At 33.9% G+C, this 26,919-nt stretch overlaps 3 protein-coding genes across 46 annotated transcripts; 2 read left to right on the top strand and 1 right to left on the bottom strand.

Annotated features, from left to right (window-relative positions):
- Positions 1–713: 713 nt before the first annotated feature.
- Positions 714–11,027, top strand: LOC142556215 (uncharacterized). 44 transcript variants are annotated; one of them, XR_012822560.1, is made up of 13 exons: positions 714–951; positions 2,313–2,503; positions 2,598–2,658; positions 2,775–2,823; positions 4,511–4,565; positions 4,638–4,725; positions 5,414–5,532; positions 6,775–6,900; positions 7,071–7,164; positions 8,612–8,775; positions 8,961–9,042; positions 9,309–9,395; positions 10,742–11,027. XR_012822560.1 is itself a non-coding variant. In XM_075667555.1 (12 exons), the coding sequence occupies exons 1-11, from the start codon at positions 765–767 to the stop codon at positions 9,018–9,020; spliced, it is 1,185 nt and encodes a 394-aa protein (XP_075523670.1). In that variant the 5' UTR covers positions 714–764; the 3' UTR covers positions 9,021–9,042; positions 9,309–11,027. The 44 variants fall into 44 exon arrangements, 8 of the variants coding, with proteins under 8 accessions (XP_075523670.1, XP_075523668.1, XP_075523669.1 ...); XR_012822553.1 differs by having other exon boundaries at positions 10,272–11,027; XR_012822548.1 differs by having other exon boundaries at positions 10,148–11,027.
- Positions 11,028–14,528: 3,501 nt separating this feature from the next.
- On the top strand, positions 14,529–20,364 carry LOC142556767 (protein SHORT-ROOT-like). The gene is made up of 2 exons (XM_075668255.1): positions 14,529–15,931; positions 20,321–20,364. Exon 1 carries the CDS (start codon positions 14,584–14,586, stop codon positions 15,913–15,915), a length of 1,332 nt encoding a protein of 443 aa, XP_075524370.1. The 5' UTR covers positions 14,529–14,583; the 3' UTR covers positions 15,916–15,931; positions 20,321–20,364.
- A 963-nt stretch (positions 20,365–21,327) lies between these two features.
- On the bottom strand, positions 21,328–22,686 carry LOC142504515 (uncharacterized). Its single transcript, XM_075617364.1, has one exon. It carries the CDS (start codon positions 22,684–22,686, stop codon positions 21,328–21,330), a length of 1,359 nt encoding a protein of 452 aa, XP_075473479.1.
- Positions 22,687–26,919: the final 4,233 nt, after the last annotated feature.

Here is a 26,919-nt window from a genome sequence, read left to right as displayed (position 1 = left end):
AAACGTAGGAGTTGGCGGTTCGTTTTCGATTGGCATAACGGTGGATTGTGGATTATGTAATTCATAAAAATAAGGCGGCATGAAATCTGGGTTGCCTATACTTTGCCAATATTCGGGTGTAAGCGGTGGATACGGAGTTCGGGAGGTGTAATTTGGATGATTCGAAGGATTTTCATAACCTTGGAAATTTGAAACAAACGACCAATTGGGAAATTGTGGTGGATATTGTGTAGAAGAAACAAATCGAGGTCGATTTTGTGAGTTCTGACTATTGTCACCCATTTGGCTAAAAATTATGATTCAACAAAGAAATTATGAAAATGAAATTGAGAGTGTGAGAAGAAATAGAAGAGATACTGATTATGATTACTAAAGATAAATGTTTTGGGATGAATTTGTAGAAATTGATTAGTATTTATAGTGAATAAATTTTAGTAAATATGTATATATATATCAAACGGCTAGTTTGACATTATATTCTACATATAGCCGTTTGAAAAGAGCCGTTGGGGAGAATTTTTTCGGAACATGCCTTAATTAGCAACGGTTTGTAAGAAAGCGTCGCACATAGCGACAGTTTTTTACAAACCGTCGCAATTAGCGACGGGTTTTGAGAAACCGTTGCAAGTAGCGACGTTTTTTAATATGCGACGGTTTACAAAAAACCGTCGCTATTTGCGAAATAATGCCGTTCACGCACCCACGTTGACGCCCACTCTGGGTGCCCTAAGATACTTGTCGAATCTTACTCACCGCCACAGACAATGGATGTACCGCCGCCGCCGCCGGTGGGAATTTCCCCTGTTGTGCAACTGCAGGACTGCATAGAAGAACTGCTGGAATTCACCCTGATTTCCTCCATTCAAGGGAAAATGCACTGCGGGCTTTCAAATGCTTACTGCGCTAACCTTCTCAGAGCTGACCCCTCCGATCCCCTGCCCACTAATGATGGTAACAACTCCCGATTCAAAAATATTAGGAAAATGAATTTATTGATAAGGAAACCACAAAATTCATGTTGCGGTTAAGATCAATTACAGAAGAACAGCATCTTATTAATTTGGGCTACCTAACTCCCACTATTTATACTACTCAACTAATATACTGTGTGTGTGCTGACTATACACTGTGTAAGTGAGTCACTAATTACACATCAGCTCCATGTAATCAGCTGTATCTATTCTAACAAAAAACTAATATGTATAACCGATTCATATACTCACGTGGCTTCATATCTATTCTTTTGCTGCTGGATGTTGTTCGTTGAGGAGTCCAGTTAAATAAAGCGTATATTTTTACTATTCCTTTTCATGTTTTACGAGTTTGTATGAGATGCCTGTAATTTCCTTTTGTTTTTCTCTTAGTTTTTTCTCTGGTTTCTCGTGGGTCTGATACTTAAATCATCAATGGTTTGTGCGTCTTTCGGTTGTTATTTTTGCATAGTTTTCTTTCTCCATCATTTCCTTGCCTCGACTGTTAATGGTATTGTTTTGTTGTCTTAGAGACGAACTGAGATAGGAGAGAGGAACTACGAGTTGGCTGGTGAAGTTGAAGGCCTCACTATTATCAATGTAAAAGCCTTGTGCTTGCTGTATGGGTCACTGAATTGAATCTTAATGAGCAACGTTTTGATTTCATAACTTTGACAATAATTAAGCAGCACTGTTTGTAGTCTGCATTTAGTGTCAGGCTCTTTTTGGCTCAACCCCTTGTGTTCGTGTGTTCATGCAATTTTGGGTTACCAACTACGACTAGAAAGCGGTCACTCCTGTCTTCAGAGGTGAAATTTGAATCAATAGATGTTAGAGAAGAATTTGTGTTTGGAGGATTTTTCTGCCCTCCAGTTGTACACTCATGTCATTATAAATTAATTTTGTTTTTTTATAGAGAAGAATGGTATTTGTTGAATGTTTTAGCCAACAATGTTTATCTCCATGGATGCATATCTATTAAGCCAAGTGACGTAGGCATCATAAAAACTCTGTGGTTGTTAATCTTCTTTTCAAGCACTATTCAGCGTAGGTCATGTTTCTTTTTTGAGCTAGGAGTGGGGATTGTTGAGTTTTTAACCCATGACGTCCTCCTATTTTTGGGAGGTATTGTTTCTTTTTTGAGCTAGGGGTGGGGATTGTTGGGTTTTTAACCCATGGCCTCCTCCTATTTTTGGGAGGGATGATGCCACTCAACCAAATCGTCAGTGGTGTGTATGTCATGTTTTGAATATATATATTTACACTGATCTTGATGTTTTGATTATATTATGAGTCTTAATTTAGACTCTGTTGCTAAGAATCTGATACCAATATTTATAGAGCATTTTAGAGGAATTCCATCGTACCCTTTATATAAGCGTGTGGCCCAGTCTCTTTATCAGTCCATATATTCTGGAGCCTTTTGTGTGTCAAATGAAGAACTTACACCAGTGCATGATGACTTGTCCTTCAAGAGGAAACAAGACGAATGGAATAAGCTGATTGTGGAAGAGGGTACCACTTTAATGACAGTAAGACCCATAATGCTATTGGGGCATCATTCTTATTTAGTTTTTAATATAAAGCTTCTCCATTTCACTCGTTCGGAAATATATATTTTCATAGATGCTGAAAGAAGTGGACTTTGAGCTTCACGTGCAGGAGCCTTTCTTTTCCCAGCTCAGCGGTATTGATTTTGTTGGTTTGGATCTGTATTTTGGTATTATCATTCCATCAATTTTTGTCTGTATTTGTCTAACACCTTCCATTTGGTCATGGACACCATTTTTTCACCTTATGCAGATGGACTAAAAATTGTTGAAGGAAGGTGTGCTGTTGGTGTCTACAGAAGGTATGTTTTTTCTTTTTTCTTATCAATTACGTGGCTTGCCTTGGTCAGCAGAAAGCTCCCCTGGCATCATGCTGCCTTATAATTAGTTAAAGAATACCATGAAACTATAACGCAAACGATTCCTTTATGCATGCCCTAACACCATGGGAAAATAAGACAGATGTATGAAACCATGCTAGACAAAATTCTCAAAACAGAACTCAAACCATATGAATGCTCAAAGTTCTATTAGCAAATAAACTCCTCAAGCTAATCATAAAAACAATAAACAGAATGAACAACTAAATTTTAGAATAACAAAATCCTTGAATTGTGCTTATTAAGAAAGTGTTTTAACCGAGTTGTATCGACTTAGTGAATGAAAACTCCAGTTTTGAAAATTCTAGTCAGAGCCACAAGTTACTTTTACTAACTTCATTGGTCAACATAATGCTTTAGATCTTAGATGGACCTCTTGGCTTGGCTGCCCGGTCATGATTGTTAGATCCACGAGTTTCTTTCAATATATAAACCATATTCAACAAAACAAAGAAGGCTGCAATTTAATCTCATAAACTGGAAATTTAGTTCCCAAAGGATATCCTCTGTACAAAGAGATTTCACTTTCTTTTCCCTAGCCTATGCTAGTACTCAAACTCAAAGAAAACAAGATAATCGAATGATACTAACAAGCTACCACTCCTGACCCCCCACATTTTATTCCCTTCCCTCACACATCTAGATTCTTCCATGGACTTGAGACTCTTGGGCCTAAGTCCAATATATTAGAGTCCATGAGCATATAGTCCGTAACAATGCTGGATCAACGTAATTCACTTATAGCACACCCTATATAAAACGTGCAAGATATTAAATTTAACGCAATTAATTGAAGGCAGAACCATCACATTGCTTGTGCTGTAACTCACTGGGTGTGGTTAAGTGGGTATAACTAAACACGGGAGGCAAAAATTAGTTATTAATTTTGCTGTTACCCTACTATTAACTTTGGATAAATCATTACAACAAGCTTAGCTTTAGCTCAATGTGCAGTTTTAAAACAACAGTTTGAAGCATTTCATAGGTTATTTGACAGAATAAAAAGCTAGCGTGATAAAGAAGTAAAATATGTATCAATCTAGAATGACCAGTTTAATTATAATGATAACACCGTGACTAATCATAAAGTAGCTTAATTAAGTATGCCATCATCAACAATGCTTTAAATTAGATATCAGTTTATAGACCATAATTAGTTTGGATATTCATCAACTAGTCAATTTTCTCAGCTAATTTATAAAATCTAATTAATAGAGCAGTCATACCACAGCAGCACTTTCTGTACGAAGTTAGTATTTATTAGTTGTTACGGAGATTGATGTATAGTTTGCAAGTTGCACGAACATTAATTTCATTTGATTTTGTTAGCAAAAAGTTTGTAAGAATGTCTTTTCTGCCAAGTTATCCTAGAAATGGTTAAATGGGCATTTCATTACATTTATATTTGTCTATGAAGCGACCCACACATGTGTATATCTCATATGTATATTTATGCTTTCTTGTTATGCTCAATAATTAGAATAAGCATGGACTGTGTGTTGGGAGTCTGCCGCAACTTGTTCCAGAAACAAATATATTTAAACAATTATCCTTTCTAATATTTTTCTCGCATTTTTCATTGCTCAAAATTATATTTTTTGGGTGCTAGAATCAAGCCTGGCGGTGTAATTCTGCTCAACAAATGCGTGATGTTTCAAGTTCAGGTGCTAGTGTTTTCCTTTCAGTTTTTTGTCTTCACCAAGTTTGTTATCATGCTGAGATTGTGAGTCTATCAGGATGTCCACCAATATGCTTCATTTCATGATCTGTTGGAAGCAGAGAGTCTTGAAAAAGTTCTTCCAGGAGTAAAAAGTATTGAAGAAGGTAATATTACTTTGGATTCTTGAAAAACAAGTTTCACCCTTGTACTCATGAGGCATGTACACACGTAGTATATATATGCTTTCTTGTCCGCTTGGTTGCTGCAAGTATACCATTTTTTTAATAATGTATGTAAACATGTCTAATCCTGATATTTTCATCTCTTGTCAACGTCTTTGTTTTTCAGTGAACTTGTAAGCTTTAAATTTTTTTTGGTCCACTGCTATTTATTAATGTTCACGGCCTTAGAGCATTCTCAAGAATTCACTCAATTTTTGTTCACTAAAGTTCATTTTAATTTTATCCCTCAATTAATTTTCAATCTTACCTCATCTCGCATTCAATCATTTCCAGTCGTATGTGAATAGATGAATCTCATTTTAATCTTTGCAATTTCAGGGTCATGTAGCATGATGTATGAATAAATTATCTGCGTAACTTGGAAAATGTCTGAGAAAAAAATGCTTCTGACAAATATTAAGTTAGCCGTTTTCAGATATTACTTGGGGCACGATCTGCTCCTGCTTTCCCCATGGTGGGTGCTTGTTTTCGAATAAGAACTTGATATGGATCGATAGCCTTGTCAAAACTTATTTCCAAACTGAGCTATCAATAAGTACAGAATTGAGGAAAAAAGATTGCCATAATAACTGAAATGAATCTTTCTAAAATTATTTGCCAAAGTTTTCAGGTGTGCAAATCTATAGAGCCTTTTACTCTGAAGAGAAGGAAAGTTCAAACGGTGTCCTTGCTATATGTGTCAGAAAACCAACTTCCCAGCTATACCAAATAATGACGTCCATTATTCAAGTGAGTGCCCTCAGAGGCATGCAATATCCTTATTTGGGTGTTTTTATTACATATATGTTTTTATTTGTGTGTCTCGTGATTATTTCAAGTTCAGTTTACTTTTAAATGAATACACTATTGCCGTTTGAGGTGGGAATAGATCATGGAATGGATATTTCTTCTTAAATAGGGGTGTTTATTACTCTTACTTGAGCATTGACCGTAACCTGTGAGTGGAATGTATGATTAGTTTAGGATGCCTTGTCTATCATCTAGTTGTCAATGATAGCTTGTAGGTCAGGAATCAACTTTGTTTGATGTAGGATTTTAGTGCTAAAAGTTTCTTTTACCATTATTTTCCTGATTAACTTGTGTGCAATGTCCTGGAATGGCTCCCATATCATTGCCTTTTTGTAGTATGATAGCAGGTGGGGTTTGAAAGATATTAACTTTCTCTCACTGTGATATGTGTAGAATAAAATAATTAGATTATAGGAATATTTGATATTATTTAAAATTAGTTTTGATTTGATAGGATAATTTAATCTTTTAAATTAGGTAAGATAACATTCGATTTCTGATTTTTTGTAGTTTGTTATATCCCTGGTACCATATTTAAAAGGTGTATTGTACTCTCCGGAAAAAAAAAACAGAAAAAATACCTTTCTTCTCTCAATTTTATAATTTCTTTTCGGTTGATAACTTGTAGTGCACCTAGTACCAAGGTCCCTAAGATTTGGGACCAGGTCTCAGGTTCGAGACTATAATTGTTGCAGAGGTGTATCCATATATTTAGAAAATAATATTCGGAAACATGGTTTATAATAGTGTTCTTTTCCATGTTCTTTTATTATTATTTTTTTCTTTTGAAAACTGTGTTTTAAATGCTGACCGTTCACATTATTTAAAAACATTGCATCATTAGGATAAGAGTATCTTTAGTGTTCTAGTGTCTTCAATTTTCTTGTTTCAATAATGTCTGGAAGAATGCTTCCTTATGTATGTTTTGTACTCTTGTAAATCAATATCTCATAAAATATTACGCATTCTTTTCCTGTCATCTCAAGTTTGTGTTAGTCCAAAGGCATGGGAACCCGCAAGACATGCATTTGCAAAATCTATGATTCATCTACATATGAAGCACGTGTTTGTGTTTTTTGGGTAACCACCCTCACTCCATAACTGGTTACACGTTTATACCTTTCAATATCAAACTCAGAATTTGTGTCATGTTATAGATTGCTGCTAAATTTACTCTTACAGGGACTGAGCTATGAAGGAATTCAAAGACTGCTGGGCTTTGTCCATTCTGTCGGAACAGTTTCTGAACTACTGCCTCCCCCACCATCCACTCTGCTCTCCACCTTTTTGGAACTACATAATCCACATGTATGATGATGCCCCTATATGATTTGCAAATCCATTTTACTATTCGTTGAATAATGCCCTCTATCTTGTGTCATTCTGCTTCATGATATGGATTTTCTTGTGCATGTAATTGTTGTTAAATGAAGCATAAGTTTGTCACTATTTATGTATCCATATTTTATTTTGTTGAGGTAAAAAGTTCAACCTTGACAGCTGGTGCTAGGGCCCTAGCAAAGCATGCCAGTAGAAGCAGCAAAGGATACTGGGGTACCTTACGTGGAAGTGGTCAGTTCAATTTGATTAATTTTCTTCATAATTGAACCTTGTCAGTTAATGTGCTCGAGATTATTGATTTTCGCCTGACTTGTCAACACCTACCAACAAAAGTGTCATAGTGTCTGTTGAAAGAATTTTCACCAAGCAAGCTTGAACTGAGTTTGAGGTTCAGGTGTTTGTACTTCGGAAGGTGAGGTTACAAGTGGAAATTAGTTGTGATTGATTTGATAATGGCAAACTTTTCAAACATGAGCTCAATGATCTTTGATCAAATGTAAGACTTGATCTTGAGTCGATAAATTGTTATTTTTCTGTGTCTCTAAAAAATATTTTTCAATATCGATAAACCTTATGTATTGTTCCCTCGTTGTGCCATTTTATCTTCACCTTTTCTAGATAGTTCTGAATTTTATATGAGACTTGACAAATGGGTTTTTGACGCGTTTACTTCTTTCTGTCATAAACTTAGTGGGTGGTTGTTAGTATTGTCATGTCATGATTATATGTTTGAGTATATGAAATATGAATGGTATATAATCGGTTATATGATTAAAAAGTTATCTTAATTTATATATATTATGCAAAATATCGCATGCAATTATGAATGAAAAAGTTTATTTTTAAATTTTGGTGTTTTTTTTATTATAGTTACAACAAAATAATTATTTAAGATTTAGCAGCTTGCATGCTGGTTCATGAGCTTATCAATAGTGATCTTCAAGACGGTTTCTGGGCTGTCAATTTGCATGCTAAGGGGTTCATGCTCTTGTTGCTGCAAACTATAGATCGACCTATGTTTGGAGCCAACTGTCATGTTAATACCTCACTTTGATCAATTGATATAATAGGGACATGGTCAGAACAGAAATGCACATATTCTCTGTGACATTGATACTCATGACTCCTACTAACTCATCCCCAAAGATGGAGAAAGCCTGTTAATGATTTGTGTTGATGGCCAAAGACAATCATGAATGTCCTGTTAAATTTTGGCTTCATTTGTCTGAACACTGTTGGTTGTATGTTAAATTTGTATCACGAAAATAGGTCTTAAAATTATAATAGAATGCATCTAGTTTGTATTCAGATGTTAAAAACCCTTCCATTTCCAAAAATTGGGTGGAAAAATGAATTATTCGTAACTTATATGAAACAAGTGTAGGTGGAAACTGTGATTATTTTTCTCATATATGCAATAGAGTAGGAAATTAGGATAATTATCAAGTGTAAGTCAACTGAGATAAAACATTTAGTTAAGTTTTGGTGCTCAAGTTCTAATTTGAGTTACTGGTTATTATCTTCAATCGTCTGGATCTACTGGGGAGTACATTAATCTATTTATGTTCATATTGATTGGCTGACATTTCCTTGAGAGATTCTAGAGAAGGTTCTCTCTGTATGAAAAAGTATGAATCTGACACTCGTTGGAGTTGTAAAGGCTTTCTTTTTCATCCAGATTCTGAAAAAAATAGGCACTCTCTGGATGTCATCAGTTGCTTATTGAGTCATTGTACCTGGCTAAACATTCATATCGTTCCACCTCATGGAATCGTGTTAGAGATCAGAATTGCTGAAGGTTATGGCGCACGGTGGTCTGAAGATGGGACTAAAGTATACGATGTTATGTGACGTTCTTAATTGTAATCTAAATATTTCTAATAGCTATTGTAACAAAGGGCACTTCCACATTTTGCTTATACTTTTATGCAGAGTAAAACAGTTGTTTGGACAATATGCATAAAAGGGATATATATCTGAAGAAATCAAAGATGGTCAAAACTGAAAGATTTTATTTTGATTTGCAGTTCATAGGATTTCTTGAGCCATATATGGTGGATGGTTTCTCGAAGGGCTGGAAGCATTAGTTCACTTGTACAGAATTTGTTAGTAAGTGATTGATGCCTCAAACTTGAACTAGAGCTGGATCTATTTAAATTGGACTAAATTCATGACATTCAACTTTGAGGAGAGTTCCAAGTATCCAAATTCGATATCAGATGTTTTTGCGGCTTCCTTAAATTTATTTTTGATTTAATTGCTCTAGACTCTTATTTATTTATTATAACATCAAACATATCTGATCTAATGATGTTATCTTATTTAAGTGATAAAGATTGCCTTCATTGATGCTGGTGAGTTTTGGTTGATACCAGTGTAGGAAAGTATTTGTGCTGGTTGAAGCGGGCAAATTATAACTTCGAATAATGCTGAATGGATGGCACTCTTGGTTATTATACTAGGTAGGTCTCTAGTAAATATGTTTGTTTGAACAAAATTATGGTATTATAATTTATTGCAATCATCATTTACTATAGGAATTCATGATAAAGCAGATAAAAGTTAAACTGTTTGCCCTATTACCCATATAAAAATGGGTGGAAGTGCTAAAAATACAATGTTAGAATTTATTTCTGGCGGAACCTGAAATGAACACGTTATTCTTGATAGTGGAGATGATGATGATTGCCATCTGAGGCAAGTTCTATTCGCTTTGTAATGGTGGTTTATATGATTGCCTTTTTTCTTGGTGACTGCCTGTGTTCCCTCTTCTTCTTCTACACCATCCTTTTGTTCAGTGAGTAGATTTATTTTCTGCTATTGTAACCATGTTACTTTTTTACTCCTATTTCCAGTAGTCAACTCTGTTTGAGACCATCTAAAACTGTCCAAGTTTTGTGTTTGAGGTTCTACATTCTGTTTTGAAAAAAAGTTTAGGTTAGCAACCTCAAGAAAACTTGAGTATGAAGAATAAGTGTCATTAACTATCACAATTAATGCAAATGACAAAAAACTTGGAAAATTAAAGCATATCAATGCAGTGCATTCTTCTATTGTTAGCATCACTCTCGAAACTGAAAGAGCCAAGTTATTCATCAAAGTTTAGCGAAAAATAAATTAATAAATTTTGTTCATGCCCAATGAGAAATAGCTGTACTTTCTTGCTTAGGAGACCAGGAAGATGATAATGAGCCATCTGATTCAATGTTTCCAGGGATCAACACGAGATTTCAGTCATCGTCAAAACTTTTTTTGTTGGTCATTTTCTACATGTACGTTTCTTGAAGTTAGTTAAATTAGATATATAAAGACGGGGAGTAATGGTTATCTTGCTTTAGATATGGTTTCAGTTTCTCCTTCGGAAAGGTTGTTTCATTGCTGTTGGAGATCCGTCGTTCTGTTGGTCATTTTCTACATGCACATTTCTTGAAGTTAGTTAAAATGAGATATATAAAGACGAGGAGAAATGGTTATCTTGCTTTAGATATGGTTTCAGTTTCTCCTTTGGAATGGTTGTTTCATCGCTGTTGGAGATCTGTCAAACCTTTTTCTGTTGGTCATTTTCTACGTGTACGTTTCTTGAAGTTAGTTAAATGAGATATATAAAGATGGGGAGAAATGATTATCTTGCTTTAGATATGGTTTCAGTTTCTCCTTTGGAATGGTTGTTTCATTGCTGTTGGAGATCCCTAGCGAGTCAAGTGAAATTTTGTTTCAAGTACTGCTTTCAGATGATGTTTGTTTCATCACTAACATTTTGATATTTGCTGTTGAAGATTCTGTGTGTTAAGTGAAATTTTTGTTTCAGTTTCTCCTTTCCAATGGTTCTCTCAAGTCAGAGTTGCTACTGGATATTCAGAGTGTGGTTAATTGAAAAATTAGTGGCTCAACTTGCTCGGTAGTGCTCTTTTTCTGTAATCCTTTTACTTGCATAAAATGCATACAAAAGTGGAATTTGGAATCATATTTTGGAACACAGAAGTCGGCAATGGCATGTTATGCTTTGTAATTTAATTAGGAATCAAAGAGAAAAGTAGTGGCAGAACACTGTGACAGCTTTCTTTTTCAAAAGCTACACTTATCCAGGGGGCCAACTTTATGCTTGTATCAGTGATAACATGTCATGTGGTTCTTTAGGTTACGGAGTTTGATCTCTTTGTCACCACTATGTAGTTGAAAAGATGTGACGATCGTAGTTATTGAGCTCGTAAGTTACGTGTCCAGTTTTAACGAGTGTCCGTTTTGGCTGCGACCTAGAAGGCTCCATGATGTTTTAAGCATGCTTTAGATACATGGATTGCGATTTTGTAGCAAAATGCAGTGTAAAACTGATCTTTGCTTATGTTCAAGTCTCTGTTTTTAGATATTTGACCACCTCATAAAAAATGAACGAACTTTAGATTCCCTCGGATTATGCATACAAAGGGAGATGGATTTATTCACACATTATATTTATTTTTATTTTTTTATTATTGTTATTATGTTAGCTGGCCTGCTTAACCTCTCTGATAAGTCTTAAATTTAGAATTAATGTATTTATATTAAAATACGATGTAAAGGGTTAAACAAGGAGACAATGTGCATTACAAAACGGGGCCCATATGGAAGGCATTGTCATTGTAGGTGTTATTTTATGATAGCAATTTGAGGAACTGAGTTCGTAGACATTTCTCCAATGATTGGGAAGATAAACTAAAATCTTTGTTCTTGTCCTCTTGTCTCATTTTTCAGTGCGGAATAACCTTCTTATTGGTACCATTTGGTTTTGGTTTTATCCCCTTTGAAGTTTTCCTCCCTAAAATAAATTTTTATAATATTAAATGTTTGATAGATTTTCTGTCTATGGAGTTCTAGAAAATGCTAGAGTTATTGTTTGGTTCGAAGGTGATTGATTACATATCTTTATTTCATTCGACTAAATTTTATAAAAAATTAGAGATAAATGGATTTATTATTCATATATTATATATAATTCATCGTAATCTCAAGATATATTGAGTAGACTGGTAATTCGTAAGATAATTGATATGTTTAGCAGTGTATTGGTCATAAAAGATGGATATAATGTAGCTGACATAGGTGGAAAGTGAGATTGGTATGACATTCAATAACTCTTGATTATTGTCTTAATTTAAAAAAAAAAAAAATCATCAAACTTAAAATGTTTATAAAAATAATTTATACATTAATGTTGACGTACAACATATTCAACCTCTATTAAGCCAATTGTCTACTTAGTAATATTCCCCATGCTCCAAGGTCCAATTCACACACACATACAAATATCTATTGATTTGTTTGTATATGCGCCTAATAATATAATATATCGAATATTTAAAATTTATTACGCTATATTAAAAATTTAAGAATGCACTAAAATCAAATATTATATTCATTAATTTTAAGACGGTGACAACGATCTTTGCTCTTGCGATATGAATTAAAAGAGGAGATTGTTCAAATATCAAACGACACAAATATAAATTATTTGGCTTCTTAATTAACATGTCATACACCCAGAAGATTATAGATTGTTTTGAATGAAGCTGTCACTTTTGGACCCTTGGAGACACAGTTGATGAATAATAATAATAATAATAATAATAATAATAATAATAATCTTTGTTTTAAGTATTCGGATATTAATATTGTTACCTTCGTGCAAGTAAGAAATAGAGAAAATAATAAGTTTTATCTTGTGTTAGATTAAATTGGATTTTGGTACGCACTTTAACTAATAAAAAATGACAAAAACGTATGTGAGACGATCTCACGAGTCGTATTTTGTGAGACATATCTCTTATCTGGATCATCCATGAAAAATTATTACTTTTTATGCTAACATTATTACTTTTTATTGTGAATATCAGTAGGGTTAACCCGTCTCACAGATAAAGATTCGTGAGATCATTTCACAAGAGACCTACTCATAAAAAATAGATCTGACTCCGATTACTTGAATTTCATTTTGTCGAACCACGTCAACACTCCGGTCCAGTCATGTTTGCATTCCAATGGAAAATGATTAAAAGTATAAAAAATAGAATAGGTGAAAAAACTTAATATTTTGTATTAAGGATTAAAAAATTCAATTGAGGCCAATTTTTTTTTTTCCTGAAATAAATAACTCCGCTAATAATATTTTCATTTTCTATAGTTTGAAAACAATTAAATATAATTGTTGGAATTTTTGGGGGTCATAAATGTAATTATAAATGTTTGTATGTCATCAATTAAATAAGTCGTAAACTTATATGGTCTAATTTAGAATAAGAATTGACTGAAGGACATAAATGTCATGATATTATTGTGTGTATACCATATATAATATTTCTGATTTGTTGAGGTGCCAAATTAGAAATAATAAAACTTGTTTAATTATAAAATAAGGGTTATGGTCTCAATATGTAGAATAATGTTTCAAGTTTTGTACCCCATCAACGAAACTCTCCGCCTTAAAGGAAATATGCATATTGAAGATCATCAGCGAAAAAATGATTGCAAAATCATGGATTCGGGTACGCTTTCGCAATTATGATTATTATATATGTTGTTTCTTGATAACTGAATAGTATTTGGGGATTATATGTCGAGAAATGAATCAAATTGTTTTTATTCAATAATTACTGAAAATTATATACGTAATCTTAAGGGGGCAAGAAAATATAATATGTAAATAAATGAATCAAATTACATAAAGAAAGTATACACATTGCTCAAATAAATTAAAACTGGTTGGATAATTTGATTATGTGAAATAAAGTTGGAGAGTCATATGCGGCTGTCTTCTCTATATCGTTTTTATCATCATCTACTTGTTTTCATTAGCTATGGGGAAAAATATTGTTCTTTGCGATATACTTATTATCCTAGCTATTTAATTAATGAAGATTCCAATATTGCTTGGTAAGCAATACCTCAGCTCGTCTGTTGAAAGGCAAACATCACTTCAACTTCAAATATTAATTAAATAAGTTTTGATCGTAATTAAATAATAATATTATTATTATTAATAAAAACGTTCATTTTTCTTTTAAAAAACTAGCTATTAGGCTGCGATCATGTCCATACGATATTGAAGTCATAATTTATTTGATGAGCGATTTAAACTATATATAAATCATGAAAAAAATATTTTGATTAAAGAAATGTTTTGACCTTATAGATTTTATAGAAGTTTTCATGTAAAGAGAGAATGCGATGCTCACTTTATATTCTCACGAGTTACTTGTCATAATTATATATTCCATATATGATGAAATGCGGAAAATACATAGGTTTAATAAATATAATTAGATCATGTTGTCTTTTTTATTAACATTTAACTAATGTACATATACTACATGTGTGTGTGTGTGTGTGTGTCACATAAAAACCTTCAAATTATACGTAGGAACATATATTATATTTTATGGGGAGAAATAAATAAATAAATAAATAAATATATATATATATATATATATATATATATATATATATTTGTGCTTGATGGGAATTAAAGAATGACCCAGCCCGTTGGTGTCGTTGGTCCAGTCCTATTTATATACATATGTGTTTATATTTTGGCGCACATAAACTTACATATATAAATTAAACTATGGAATAGTGCCTTGAATATTGAGAGAAAAAAGACTCGGCTTTAAAACTCATATGGATAGAACTTCAATCCTCTCAAATGAAGCTGGCTTTTTACACACAATTTCCAACCCCAGAAACAATCCAATTCTTGATCAGTTAGATACACAAGGAAGCAATTTCTTCAACCAGCCTCAAAGCAACAACACATCTGCAGCAAGCCAATCCACGGATTCGGTCGAGGCATCCGATTCGAAGTGGGCATCTAAACTACTCACAGAGTGTGCCACAGCCATGTCTTGTAAGGACTCGACCAAGATCCATCACCTTCTATGGATGTTGAATGAGCTCGCTTCTCCATATGGAGATTGTGATCAAAAGTTGGCCTCTTATTTCTTACAAGCCCTCTTTTGTAAGGCGACCGACTCTGGTCACCGGTGTCACAGAACCCTAATATCGGTTGCAGAAAAGAGCCACACTTTCGATTCTATCCGAAAATTGATCCTGAAATTTCAAGAAGTGAGCCCTTGGACAACTTTTGGTCATGTGGCATCAAATGGAGCCATTTTGGAAGCCTTAGAGGGTGAGTCCAAGATTCATATTGTTGATATAAGCAACACTTTGTGCACACAGTGGCCTACTTTTTTAGAAGCCTTAGCTACAAGGACCGATGAAACGCCTAGTTTAAAGCTGACTATTGTCGTAACAACCAGCGCCAGCATCGTTAAGTCGGTTATGAAGGAGATAGCTCCAAGAATGGAGAAGTTTGCAAGGCTCATGGGCGTGCCCTTCGAGTTCAAGGTCTTGAGCGGCCTAAACCGGTTAGGCGACCTTACAAAAGAGGCTTTGGGGGTTAAAGAAGATGAAGCTTTGGCTATGAATTGTATTGGAGCATTGAGAAAAGTTCATGTTGAAGAAAGAATGGATGTCATCAAAATGATCCAAACCCTAAGACCTAGGGTTGTCACAATAGTTGAAGAAGAGGCTGATTTTTCCACTAATAAAAACGACTTCGTTAAGTGCTTCGAAGAATGTTTGAGGTTCTATACAGCATACTTTGACATGTTAGAAGAGTGTTTCCCAACTACTAGCAGTGAGAAGTTGATGTTGGAGAGAGAGTGTTCCAGAACCATAGTGAGGGTTTTGGCTTGTGACGACGAAAGTCTCATTCATGGAGGGGATAATGAGAGGAGGGAGAGGGGGGTTCAATGGGCAGAAAGGCTCCGGGGTTCGGGTTTTTCATCAGTTGGATATAGCGACGATGTCATCGATGATATCAAGGCGTTGCTTAAGCGATATCGAGCAGGGTGGTCGTACGTATTACCCACCGGTTCGGTTGGTGATTCAGGTATTTATTTGAGTTGGAAAGAAGAACATGTAATCTGGACTTCAGTGTGGAAACCCTAAAATATATGTTTTTCAGGTAATATTTGTGATATAGATATCTTGTTTTAAGCTTTTGTATTAGCATGAGATTTATATGTATATACACAGAGTTTTGATATACTGCACATCAATCGTGCACACTTATGTGGACATCAATGAGTTTAATATCACCTATTGGATGTGCAAGTTTTCTATGTTTAATCACATCCTATACGTGACTGTCATTTCATCGGTGCACAATTGATGTACAACATATCAAAACATATATTGTTAATTTTCAAGCGTCACAAAAGATAGAGTTGTATGTGTATGCGTGAGTGATTTATCAAGAACTTCTTTGTAATTCTGATATTGACGTTATAATTTGATTCAAGTGTAATTATTCTTCCTTCTTCGTGGCTGAATTTTCTCTCTTCTTGCTTGCCATTGTTCTTGTTTGAAACACGTTGCGCTAGACTAGAACATACATGCATACATATATGTGTGTATATGCTACGCCTTTAATTTACATTTAATATAAATATTTCAATAGATTCAGATTATTTGATTAAATTGTTATAAATTAACAAGGAACTAATTATATACATACCCATATAATGCACTATAACATATAAAATAATATTGGGATTCAAATTAAAACAAAACCTTAATTGCAAATTAAACACAACGGATGAATTAATTCTATAAAATATACTTATTTTTGTCTTTCTTCATGTTAGAGCTATGATTTCTGATATCATTAGTGAACTTAGAAACTCGAAGGCTTGTTGAAGCAACAATATGACAGACGCAATATTTCAACAATAAAATCAATATCATATATTTTAAGAAATAAATATAATAACGATTCTAAACAATTATAGATTGTTAAACTTAAATAAAAAGAACTATTAATTGATGCAATATAAATGCATGAATCAGAGAAAATAATAATACTAATAGTAATTTTTTTTTTAAAAGGTTGCATTAATTGAAAAGACATGTTTGGGTGGCAAGCACAAGTATACCAAATGAAACCCAAGCTTGCCTTTTTGTCTACTGATATGAACAGCATATTTCGCCTTTCCGCTCCAAATCTTTTATAGTGGAAATTAAAATCCCCCTTTTCTATTTTTCCTGCAAACTTTAATCTCACTGCACCTTTTTCTCCTTTATTTATTTTGTCCTTTTATGGCCGACGCTAAAATATTTCATTCATTTCAAGGAATTTAAACGGAAAGAAATATGTATTTTTTTTAAAGAAATTAAAAAAAATCATGTTGAGTTATTGAAAGACATTTATAATATATATTCTGTTAAATTCCATAAATTGTATTTTTTGTGAGATCTAAATAACAATAGATTGTTCTAACATGCACAAGAAGCAGCAATAAAAACAATACACACTTTCTAAAAAAAAAACAATACACGGGCCGGGTTGATGGGTCTGCCAAGATGGGTCTAGTTCAAATCCAGTTCATACGGGTCGGGTTGAAAAACGACCGTGTTACATTCCACATTGAATTTGTGGAGTTCCTTGAGTGGCTTACAAGGAGTTGGGTGGAATGCCTCACTTGGGGACTTTTTTTGAAGAATTTTAGCTTAGTAAAACCTGCATGAACTAAAGAAAATGACTGCTCTTTTGCTTTAATGCCAGCCTATAATTTTAAGGAGTTTGTATATCTATATGTAATAATTTCAATGTATAAAACAAAGCATATCGGTTTTTATTTATGCAACCTTGAGTAAGGATTAAAGAAACAAATTATATTGTTGGGATATTGATTATGAATTGAGTTGAAGGTTCATTGAAATTAATCTCGTTTGCTTTATTCTATAGCTATAAAGAAAGGGATACTTACTCCCGGGTTTTAACAAATACTCGAAGCTACTTTTGCTAAATTAGGATCAGAGGCTTAGACTACCCCTACATTGATAATTGATGATAGGGAAATTTAGGGAAAAGGGAGTGGGATACGAAGTATTTAAAAAAAAGGATCCATAAGTCAATTTACTTAAATGTCTCTGTGTTTTAAGTGTAAATACATCATTAAATTTGATTACATATAATCTGATAATATTAATGTTTATTTCGATTTATTGTTTATTTTCGTTCGTCGATCGACTGATTGAGGAAGAAAATTTCGACCACGTTTTGGTCGAAACGACCAAAAAACAGTAGTCTACCATGCGGTCGACCAAACAATGGTCCACCAAAACTTTGGTCGACCAAACAATGGTCGACCATTGCTTTGGTCGACCAATTCTAAGCTTTGGTCGAAGTCGATCATTGCTTTGGTCGACCAATTCAAAGTTCCAGCCTTTTGAGTATACCCAAAATTCCAATCTTTTGGGTCGACCCAAAATTTTATTGATCGACCCAAAATTTTGTTGGTCGACTAAGAAGAAATTTCTTCTTGGTGGACCAACATTTTGGTCCTTTGGTCTACCAAGAAGAAGACCACCATTTGGTCTACCAAGAAGAAATTTTCTTCTTGGTCGACCAACACCAATTTCTTCTTGATCGAAACGACCAAAAAACAGTAGTCTACCATGCGGTCGACCAAACAATGGTCCACCAAAACTTTGGTCGACCAAACAATGATCGACCATTGCTTTGGTCGACCAATTCAAATCGAAACGACCAAAAAACAGTAGTCTACCATGCGATCGACAAAACAATGGTCGACCAAAAGCTTTGGTCAAAGTCGACGTCGACCATTGCTTTGGTCAAAGTCGACCATTGCTTTGGTCTTTGACCAAGTTTTGGTCGACCAAAGCAATGGTCGACCATTGCTTTGGTCGACCAATTCTTTGAAGAATTGGTCGATCAAAAGCTTGGTCAAAGACCAAAGTTGGTCGATCAATTTGGTCGATCGTTGTTGATTGTTGGACATTGTATTGATTTTTATAATTATTGGACATTGTATTATGTTTGATAATCATTCGACATTGTATTGATCTTTTAATTATTGGACATTGTATTGATCTTTTTTATTTCGATTTAAGTATTTATGGTGGAATTTTGTTGTTGGTCAGTTTTTGGGTCGACCCTGGTGATTTCTGGGTTACATGTTATAACATATGAATCATACTTTCACAAATTTCACAATTATGTTATATGTTTTAACATATGAATCACAATTTCACAACTATGTTCCATGTTTTAAAATATGAATCACAATTTCACAACTATGTTCCATGTTTTAACATATGAATTACAATTTCACAAATTTCACAATTATGTTATATGTTTTAACATATGAATCACAATTTCATAACTTTGTTGCATGTTTTAACATATGAATCACAATTTCACAAGTATGTTACATGTTTGAATATATAAATCACAATTACATAATCACAAGTATAGTATGTTCTATAATGTAATATGTTTTAACTTATTATGTTACATGTTTTGACATATAAATCTCAATTTCACAACTATGTTACTATTTTAACATATGAATCACAATTTCAATTGAATTACATGTTTTAACATAAAAATCACAATTATATGTTATCACAATTTCAATTGAATTACATGTTTTAACATAAAAATCACAATTACATGTTTTAACATATGGATCATAATTTCACAACTATATTGCATATTTTAACATATGAATCACAATTTCATTACATAATATTACATGATTTAACATATGAAACACATATTTAACTTGGGTCGCCAAAGTAGTATTTATGTACCAACTTGGGTCGACCCAAAGTTCCAGCCTTTTGAGTATACCCAAAATTCCAATCTTTTGGGTCGACCCAAAATTTTATTGATCGACCCAAAATTTTGTTGGTCGACTAAGAAGAAATTTCTTCTTGGTAGACCAAATGGTGTTCCTTTGGTCTACCAAGAAGAAGACCACCATTTGGTCTACCAAAAAGAAATTTTCTTCTTGGTCGACCAACACCAATTTCTTGTTGGTCGACCAAGGTGTTGGTCTTTTGGTCTACCAAGAAGAAAAGTCTTCTTGGTCGTACCAATTTAATTTTGGTCGACCAATTTTTCTGGGTGGAAGGATAGATGGCTCGTAAATTTTAATTAGGAAATATGTGTGTCGACCGAGAATAAAGAGAAAAAGACAATTAATTGATTAAGTTAAAAGTTTAATTACGGCTAATATAATAATCAGGAGTCAACTCCTTGTTTCTTAAAAAAAAAGTCAGAGTCTTCGTTTTTTAAATAACTTCTTTCTCACTCCTACATTTTTAATTGTCCCTTGATGATATTAAGAGAAGATAACTTATTGACCAGATTTCAAGTTTTCAATGTAAAAACTTCTCTTTAACCAAAAGAATGTTTCGACAGAATATGAAAAATGTAAGACTATTTTTCTTTATATTAAACTTTTTATATGTTGGACTTTCTTATATTATCCTTTGAGTCTCATTTGTATACTTACTGCCCAGCACATTTTTGTTTTGGATGCAGTTGCGTTCATTGGTGGTTCCCTTTTTATTCTTCGGCAATTTGCGCTGATAAACGGAGTTCTCTATTTTTCATCCTTGACTTTTAGAGATCACTACAAGAAAAACACGGATTAGAGACCGACAAATCGGTCTCTAATCCGTCTCTACAGTAAAATAGAGACCGATTACCGATCGAATTGGTTGGTATCAATAACCTTGGTCGCTAATTGTGAGAGACCGATACAATTAGTCAGTCTCTAAATTAGAGACCACATTTACGTGATCGGTCTCTACAATAGAGACCGATATTATATATGTGGTTTCTAATTTAGATACCGACTAATTAAAGACAGTCTCTAATATAGAGACCGATTCATTATGCAGTCGCTAGTTGAGAGACCGATACAACACAATCAGTCTCTAACTTAGATACTGAATTTAAGAAATCGGTCTCTAAATTAGATATTGTTTTTCCACCACAGGTTTTGTTATTCACACCAATCTAAACACAACACAATATGCATAATCAATCAATATAACCATCCAAAAAACACAACACAGTATTAACATCAATACACCTATTCCAAGCCACAACTTATCAACACCAAAATCAACACAAATATTTAAACCAACTATTCAAGTGTCAAATATCCAAAACAAATGTCAATTCATTCTACAAAATGTTCAATCACTTCCAAACATTTACATGTCAATGTAATCGAAACTCAAACTTTAACTACTAGGACGGTGTCTAAGGAGCTTGAGTCTCATCAGAATCTATAATATGTGAAGAAAAGTTTGGAAAAGCAGAAGGAGGTTCTAGTATTTGCGAAAGCACAAAACGAGCCATGAATTCACGCATCTTTTCCTCCAATTCAGTAACTCGAGTCTTCAAATCTGCATTCTCTGCCCTCAACTCTTGTATCTCAACACATGAGCTACTTGGACGAACCCTTCCAGTAGAAGTAGATGTCGCATGAGGAAAGGCAACTTTTGCTTGGGAGCCAAGTCCATAAATGCATCTTTTCTTCATCCCTCCAACAACCTCATAATATATGTCTTTCCACTTCGAGGTAATGTAAATGCATCAGACTCGTCCATGCAATGTGGACATGCTAATTTACCAGCCGTGCTCCATCCTGACAACATTGAGTATGCGGGAAAATCACTAATTGTCCATAACAAGGCCGCGTGCAATTTAAAATTGGTTTTACTAGCAATATCATAAGTCTCCACCCCTGTACTCCATAGGTCCTTAAGCTCAGCAATCAAAGGTTGCAAAAAAACATCTATCTTCTCTTTCGGGTTTTTTGGACCTGGTACAAGCACAGTAAGAAACATATATTGGTCTTTCATGCACATCCAAGGGGGTAAGTTATATGGCGTTAATATGACAGGCCATGAAGAATATTGCTTTCCTGATTGACCAAATGGTTGGAATCCATCGGCTGAAAGTCCCAACCTTACATTACGTGATTCCATTGCAAAAGAAGGATATTTCTCATCTAAGTGCTTCCATGCAATAGAGTCAGATGAATGACACATTGCATCTCCTCCATGCACATGTTCATGATGCCACCTCATGTGTTTGGCTGTTGCAGTAGATGCATACAACCGCTGCAGTCTTGGAGTTAATGGAAAGTAATACATAATTTTCAAAGCTATATCTTTTTTATTCTTCCCTATTCCACGCTTTTGCTGTCTATAACGAGGGTGACCGCACATCTTACATTCAGCTAGTTCAACATCATCTCTCCAAAAAATCATGCAATTGTTAATGCAACAATCAATCTTTTCCACTGGCAAACCTAAACCCTTAACTAATTTCTTTGTATTGTAAAAACTGTCGGTCATTATGTTATTGGTTGGTAGCAACTCTGATATCAACCGACATAAATCATCATAACATCTTTCCGAGAAATGGTGCTCTGCCTTGATGTTCAATAGTCTCGCAACAGCTGACAATTGGGAATGACCAGAAGGAATGCCCTCCCAAACTTCTCTTTCACTGGCCTTTAGCATTTCATATAATTTTTTTGCAGCGGGTGTTGGTATCTCGTCAACATCTGAATAATGAAGGGCATTCATCGCATCGTGAATCATTGACTGCATTGCATTGTCATTTGGTGGGTCTTCTTGAGCAATGGGAGCTGAAGATGGGAGAATGGAATGTCCAATCGGATCGGTAATATAAGGCTCCCCATGAACATACCAATTGTAATAATTTGGAATAAAATCATACTTTCCTAGATGTACTTTAACAGTATCCTCATCGTGAAAAGTAGTATTTCTGCATTTACGTTGAGTACAAGGACAACGTAACTTGTCACCACTCATACATTCAGGATGGCTTTTAGTAAAGTTCACAAAATCCTCAACCCCATTCATAAATTATTCTGTTACAAATCCATTTTATCTAACCTAGCATACATCCAAGCTTTATTTGTATTCATTGTCGAAACAACCACTGTAACCTAACATATAAATTAAAATTCAAAAATAAATTTATTGGAGAATAAGAATAGAATGAGGTATTCTAAAAAAACAAGCTATTTTATATTATATATTTCTATATCTTATATTATATTATATACTGAAATCATACAACAAGCTAATGTTATATTATATTATATAATTTACAGGACTCTATTTGGAATAAATATTATATATTTCTACATGTTATATTACGTTATATAATGAAATCATACAATAACGTAGGTCTTGTTAATTAGTAAATCATATAATTCTAACTTGAAATCCACTTAATATAGTTCTGTCAGTTTTAATTCAATAATAAATCAAATATGATTTTGAGTTATTAGAGAAAAACAAACTTGATGTAAGTTTGCTTTATATAATGGTTTATATAAAAATGGAATTGCATAATTGAAGATGAAGTCGTTCGGTTTAAGCCTATGCTTTTAAGTCAAACTATTGATTTCAACACAAAGGATAATTGTGTTCTAAGTCAAGACACCAATATCACCTTCGAGGATCACCAACCATAAAGCCCAAAAACACAAACCAAATTTTTTCCACACTTTTAGAGAAGTATATTGTTCTTTTAATGAATATGGGTAGTGTTCTCTCAGTAAACATAAATGATAAAAAGATAAAATAAACCCATTTGAAAATGTTCTAAATAATTTAATTTTTTCCATTATACTTTACTACCAAATGAAAAAAAAAACAATGTCTCTAGTATGTATTACACCCCACTTCTTGATAGCTATACAGCCTTTTCACTTGCTCCTCACACCGGACTTCGATTTTTTCCACAGCTGCGGATTGAATGAACAAAACCGCTTTTACTTAAATACACACACAGAGAGACACACACGTATATATCTGTATATATGTGCACCAATTGCCTCTCATTTAATACTCCTCCACACCATTAACCCCCCCAAAACATCCGGTCCCCCATTGGTGGTACTTGTGGTTGGGAACTAAATATTTAAAAATAAGAAAATGGTGCTAAAATTAGCATCACTGTATTCTCTGCTATTTGTTTTAATTGTGGTTTCAGAATTCCTACAGATTCCTCTCAACATCCCTATTTTCGTCCTAAATAAAGGAGAGATTTTTAATTTTTTTTTTTGAAAAATTCCATGTGAAATATAATTTCCTTTTTCGGTGATCCCTTGCTCTGGCTTTGATATACATCATGGAAGCGGCAACGTGAATAAAGATTTTCAGTACAAGAATTTGTGTGTCAATTTCTCCAAAAAGAACTCAAAAGAGGAGGGAAAAAAACAAAAAAATTTAGAAAAATACCTCTAAATCAGATAATGGAGAAGCTATGAAAGATGATGCCCTTGTAGTCAGCGGCGACGGTGGACGGCAGACGGCTGAAAAGCACCGATGGTGTTGGAGAATTGAAACCGCAAGGTTTTTAAGTTTTGAGAGATACTGGAGCGAGAGGAATAGAAGTGGGGTTTTCAAAAATATTTGGGTTTTATTAGAGACCACTCTCCTATTTCAGTCTCAAATTAGAGACGACATTATATTTCTATCTCAACTTAGCGACCGATATAATATATCGGTCTCAACTTAGAGACCTAAATATAAATTCGGTCTCCAATTAGTGAGAAGAATAAAAAATTGAGCTTCTGAAAATAAATTTAGCGACCGATATAGTAAATTCAGTCTCAAATTAGTGACAACTTTCATATTTCTGTCTCCAATTAGCGACAGACAAAATAAATCGGTCTCAACTTAGAGACCTAAATATAAATTCGGTCTCCAATTTGTGAGTAGAATAAAAAAGCGAGCAATAAAAATAATATTAAATCTTAAAATAACTGTAGCGACCGTTATGATTAATTGCGGTCTCAAATTAGAGACCTAATTTACAGTCGGTCTCTAAATCGGTTATAAATCTCCGTTTATTTTGTAGTGGACGTAGGAATCACAAGTAGTGCTTTAGATGGCATATATGCATAATCTTTTTCGGTACCGACAGTCAATTATGCTTTTGATTGAGAATTTTTTGAATGAAATAAGTCGAATGATAGGGCTGTACTCTCGAATAATCCAAGGCAAGAAATATTTATTGTAAATTATTCTTATCACCCGTGTTTTTAATAAAGAAATTGATTCTTTTGCAGGCTGTTTCAATGTTTGCCATAGCCGGTGGCACCAGCTTTCCTTAGGGCAGTGAGATCAGCAGCAATTTATCAACTTATCTTTTAATTGGAAAATAATAATACTTGAAAATAAAATTAAATGCATCCTCGTACACCGCAGTCAAATTTTCCGTATTGGTCTTTTACCTGACATAATTGTTTGTTAGATATTGTACTTTGACGCTTCATGACCATTTTGGACATTTTACCATTTTCAACTAGTTTATTACATTTTACCATTTTATGAAATTTTTTAACCCAAATTGCTAGAACTTGTATATTTTGGTCTCGTAAAGTCATTCGTTTGTCTCCGGCCCATAAACCAATGTGAGATTGTTGCTTATAAGTTATAGGTACATCTTTACTTATGATCTTGGAGCTGTGGACCGGTTACAGGTATTATTATACCTGAGCTGAGCAGCAACCGGACCCGAGGGAAAACAATGGCGGCATTCAGTTTCCTGTTCACTGGGTATCTAAACAAAAGGCAACTGTTATGCAATCTAAGTCTTAGGTTGATTTGATATGCTTGGTGCGTGATTTCAGGTCTTCAACTTCTTGGTGGGCCTATTTTTCCTTGAACTCGTGGATAAATTTGGGGTTGCTCTAGTTTACACTGGCTTTCCTTATTAGCTGCCGTATTTGTATTTGCTTACTTATTTATCGGGCTCCCTTGAAGAAATCGAGGTTTCACTGTATCAAGGCAGGAAATGAGGTGATGATATTAAAATCTTTTTTTTTTTTCTCTGTAGAAATTGATGGCGATGACATGCAAAATCATAATCTGCACTTTGAACAATAATATGGTTGTGTTGATATATAAAATCGCCTGTTGCAATCTTGTGACTTGAATCTTCAAAAGCCAATGTTATATTGTGCTTGCCAACCTTAGTCAGACACGGATACATCAATCTACCAAGTTAAAATACACCAAACTCCGCTCCGTATGTGTTAATAAGAAACGTAAAGATAATATTTTTTTTAAAAAAATAACATCACTCCCAAGATAATCAGAATGGGCCAAATTTGCAAAAGCAACTTCTTCATCGTTTGCCTTGGTCTACATTTAGCCACCGAAGACTGAGCCTTGGCCCTTGTAAGCCTGAAAAAAATAAATATTATTTTGAATCATAATGAAGTATTGAAACAACGATTAGTTGTATCCTCGAACCATTGAGAGTTACACATGTATCGAATTTTGTGTTTCCGTTGAAATAGTCAAATTCAAAGAGTTGAATTTGATGACTATAGTTTGATGAAGATCAAACAGATTGCTTATAAAAGAGTTTATAAGTGGATTTCATTATTAGAAGTTGTTGAAGTTAGTTTAACTGATAATTAAGTGGGGAGAGTTGAACTGTTTGTTTTACTGAAGGTGTTCACAACACTGACAACTATCAAAAATAGATAGTGAAAAATTTTGTCCTTCGAAATTTTCAATTTTCATTATATGAATGAAATTAAAGCCTCTGTCTCATCGTCGATCGAGGTTATAACAATATACATGATAACACATACAAAATACAATATTTTACACCAATATTGTAAAATGATGTATATAAAATACAATATTTTACACCAATAATTAATGTATCCGCTGAATACATGATCAAGAGGTTTCACGACCGTTGAAGCACTGCATCTCGAGTGTCTTGACTATCAGTTAGTAAAGTGATGTTATTTTCTGCTTTGCTTGAGTTCCAGACTTCCAGTATCTGTAGCATTGGCGACTTTGTAAACTGGCATATGGGTTCAAGGAAATTTTGGTGATCTGGTTGTGATTTCCCAGAAGATTATGATTTTCAAATAGAATGCAATACATTTTAGTAAATACAAAAACTTGTGTGAGACAATCTCACGAGTCATATTTTGTGAGACAGATCTTTTATTTGGGTCATCCATGAAAAATTATTATTTTTTATGCTAAAATTATTACTTTTTATTGTGAATATCGGTATGGTTGACCCGTCTCACAGATAAAGATTCGTGAGAC

This window comes from Primulina tabacum, chromosome 9, assembly GCF_025594145.1.
Source record: "Primulina tabacum isolate GXHZ01 chromosome 9, ASM2559414v2, whole genome shotgun sequence".
NCBI classification, from domain to species: domain Eukaryota; kingdom Viridiplantae; phylum Streptophyta; class Magnoliopsida; order Lamiales; family Gesneriaceae; genus Primulina; species Primulina tabacum.
The sequence above is the reverse complement of the archived record's forward strand: the minus strand, read 5'-3'. Positions and strand labels throughout refer to the sequence as shown.

Excerpts from the sequence above, each read along its gene's own strand:
- LOC142556215 (XM_075667553.1), top strand. The coding sequence starts at position 765 with ATGGATGTACCGCCGCCGCCGCCGGTGGGAATTTCCCCTGTTGTGCAA. Across the intron at positions 2,824-4,510 it reads GCTGTTGGTGTCTACAGAAG|AATCAAGCCTGGCGGTGTAA; the intron begins GTATGTTTTTTC and ends TTTGGGTGCTAG. Across the intron at positions 7,165-8,611 it reads GGGTACCTTACGTGGAAGTG|ATTCTGAAAAAAATAGGCAC; the intron begins GTCAGTTCAATT and ends TTTTTCATCCAG.
- LOC142556767 (XM_075668255.1), top strand. The coding sequence starts at position 14,584 with ATGGATAGAACTTCAATCCTCTCAAATGAAGCTGGCTTTTTACACACA.
- LOC142504515 (XM_075617364.1), bottom strand. The coding sequence starts at position 22,686 with ATGAATGGGGTTGAGGATTTTGTGAACTTTACTAAAAGCCATCCTGAA.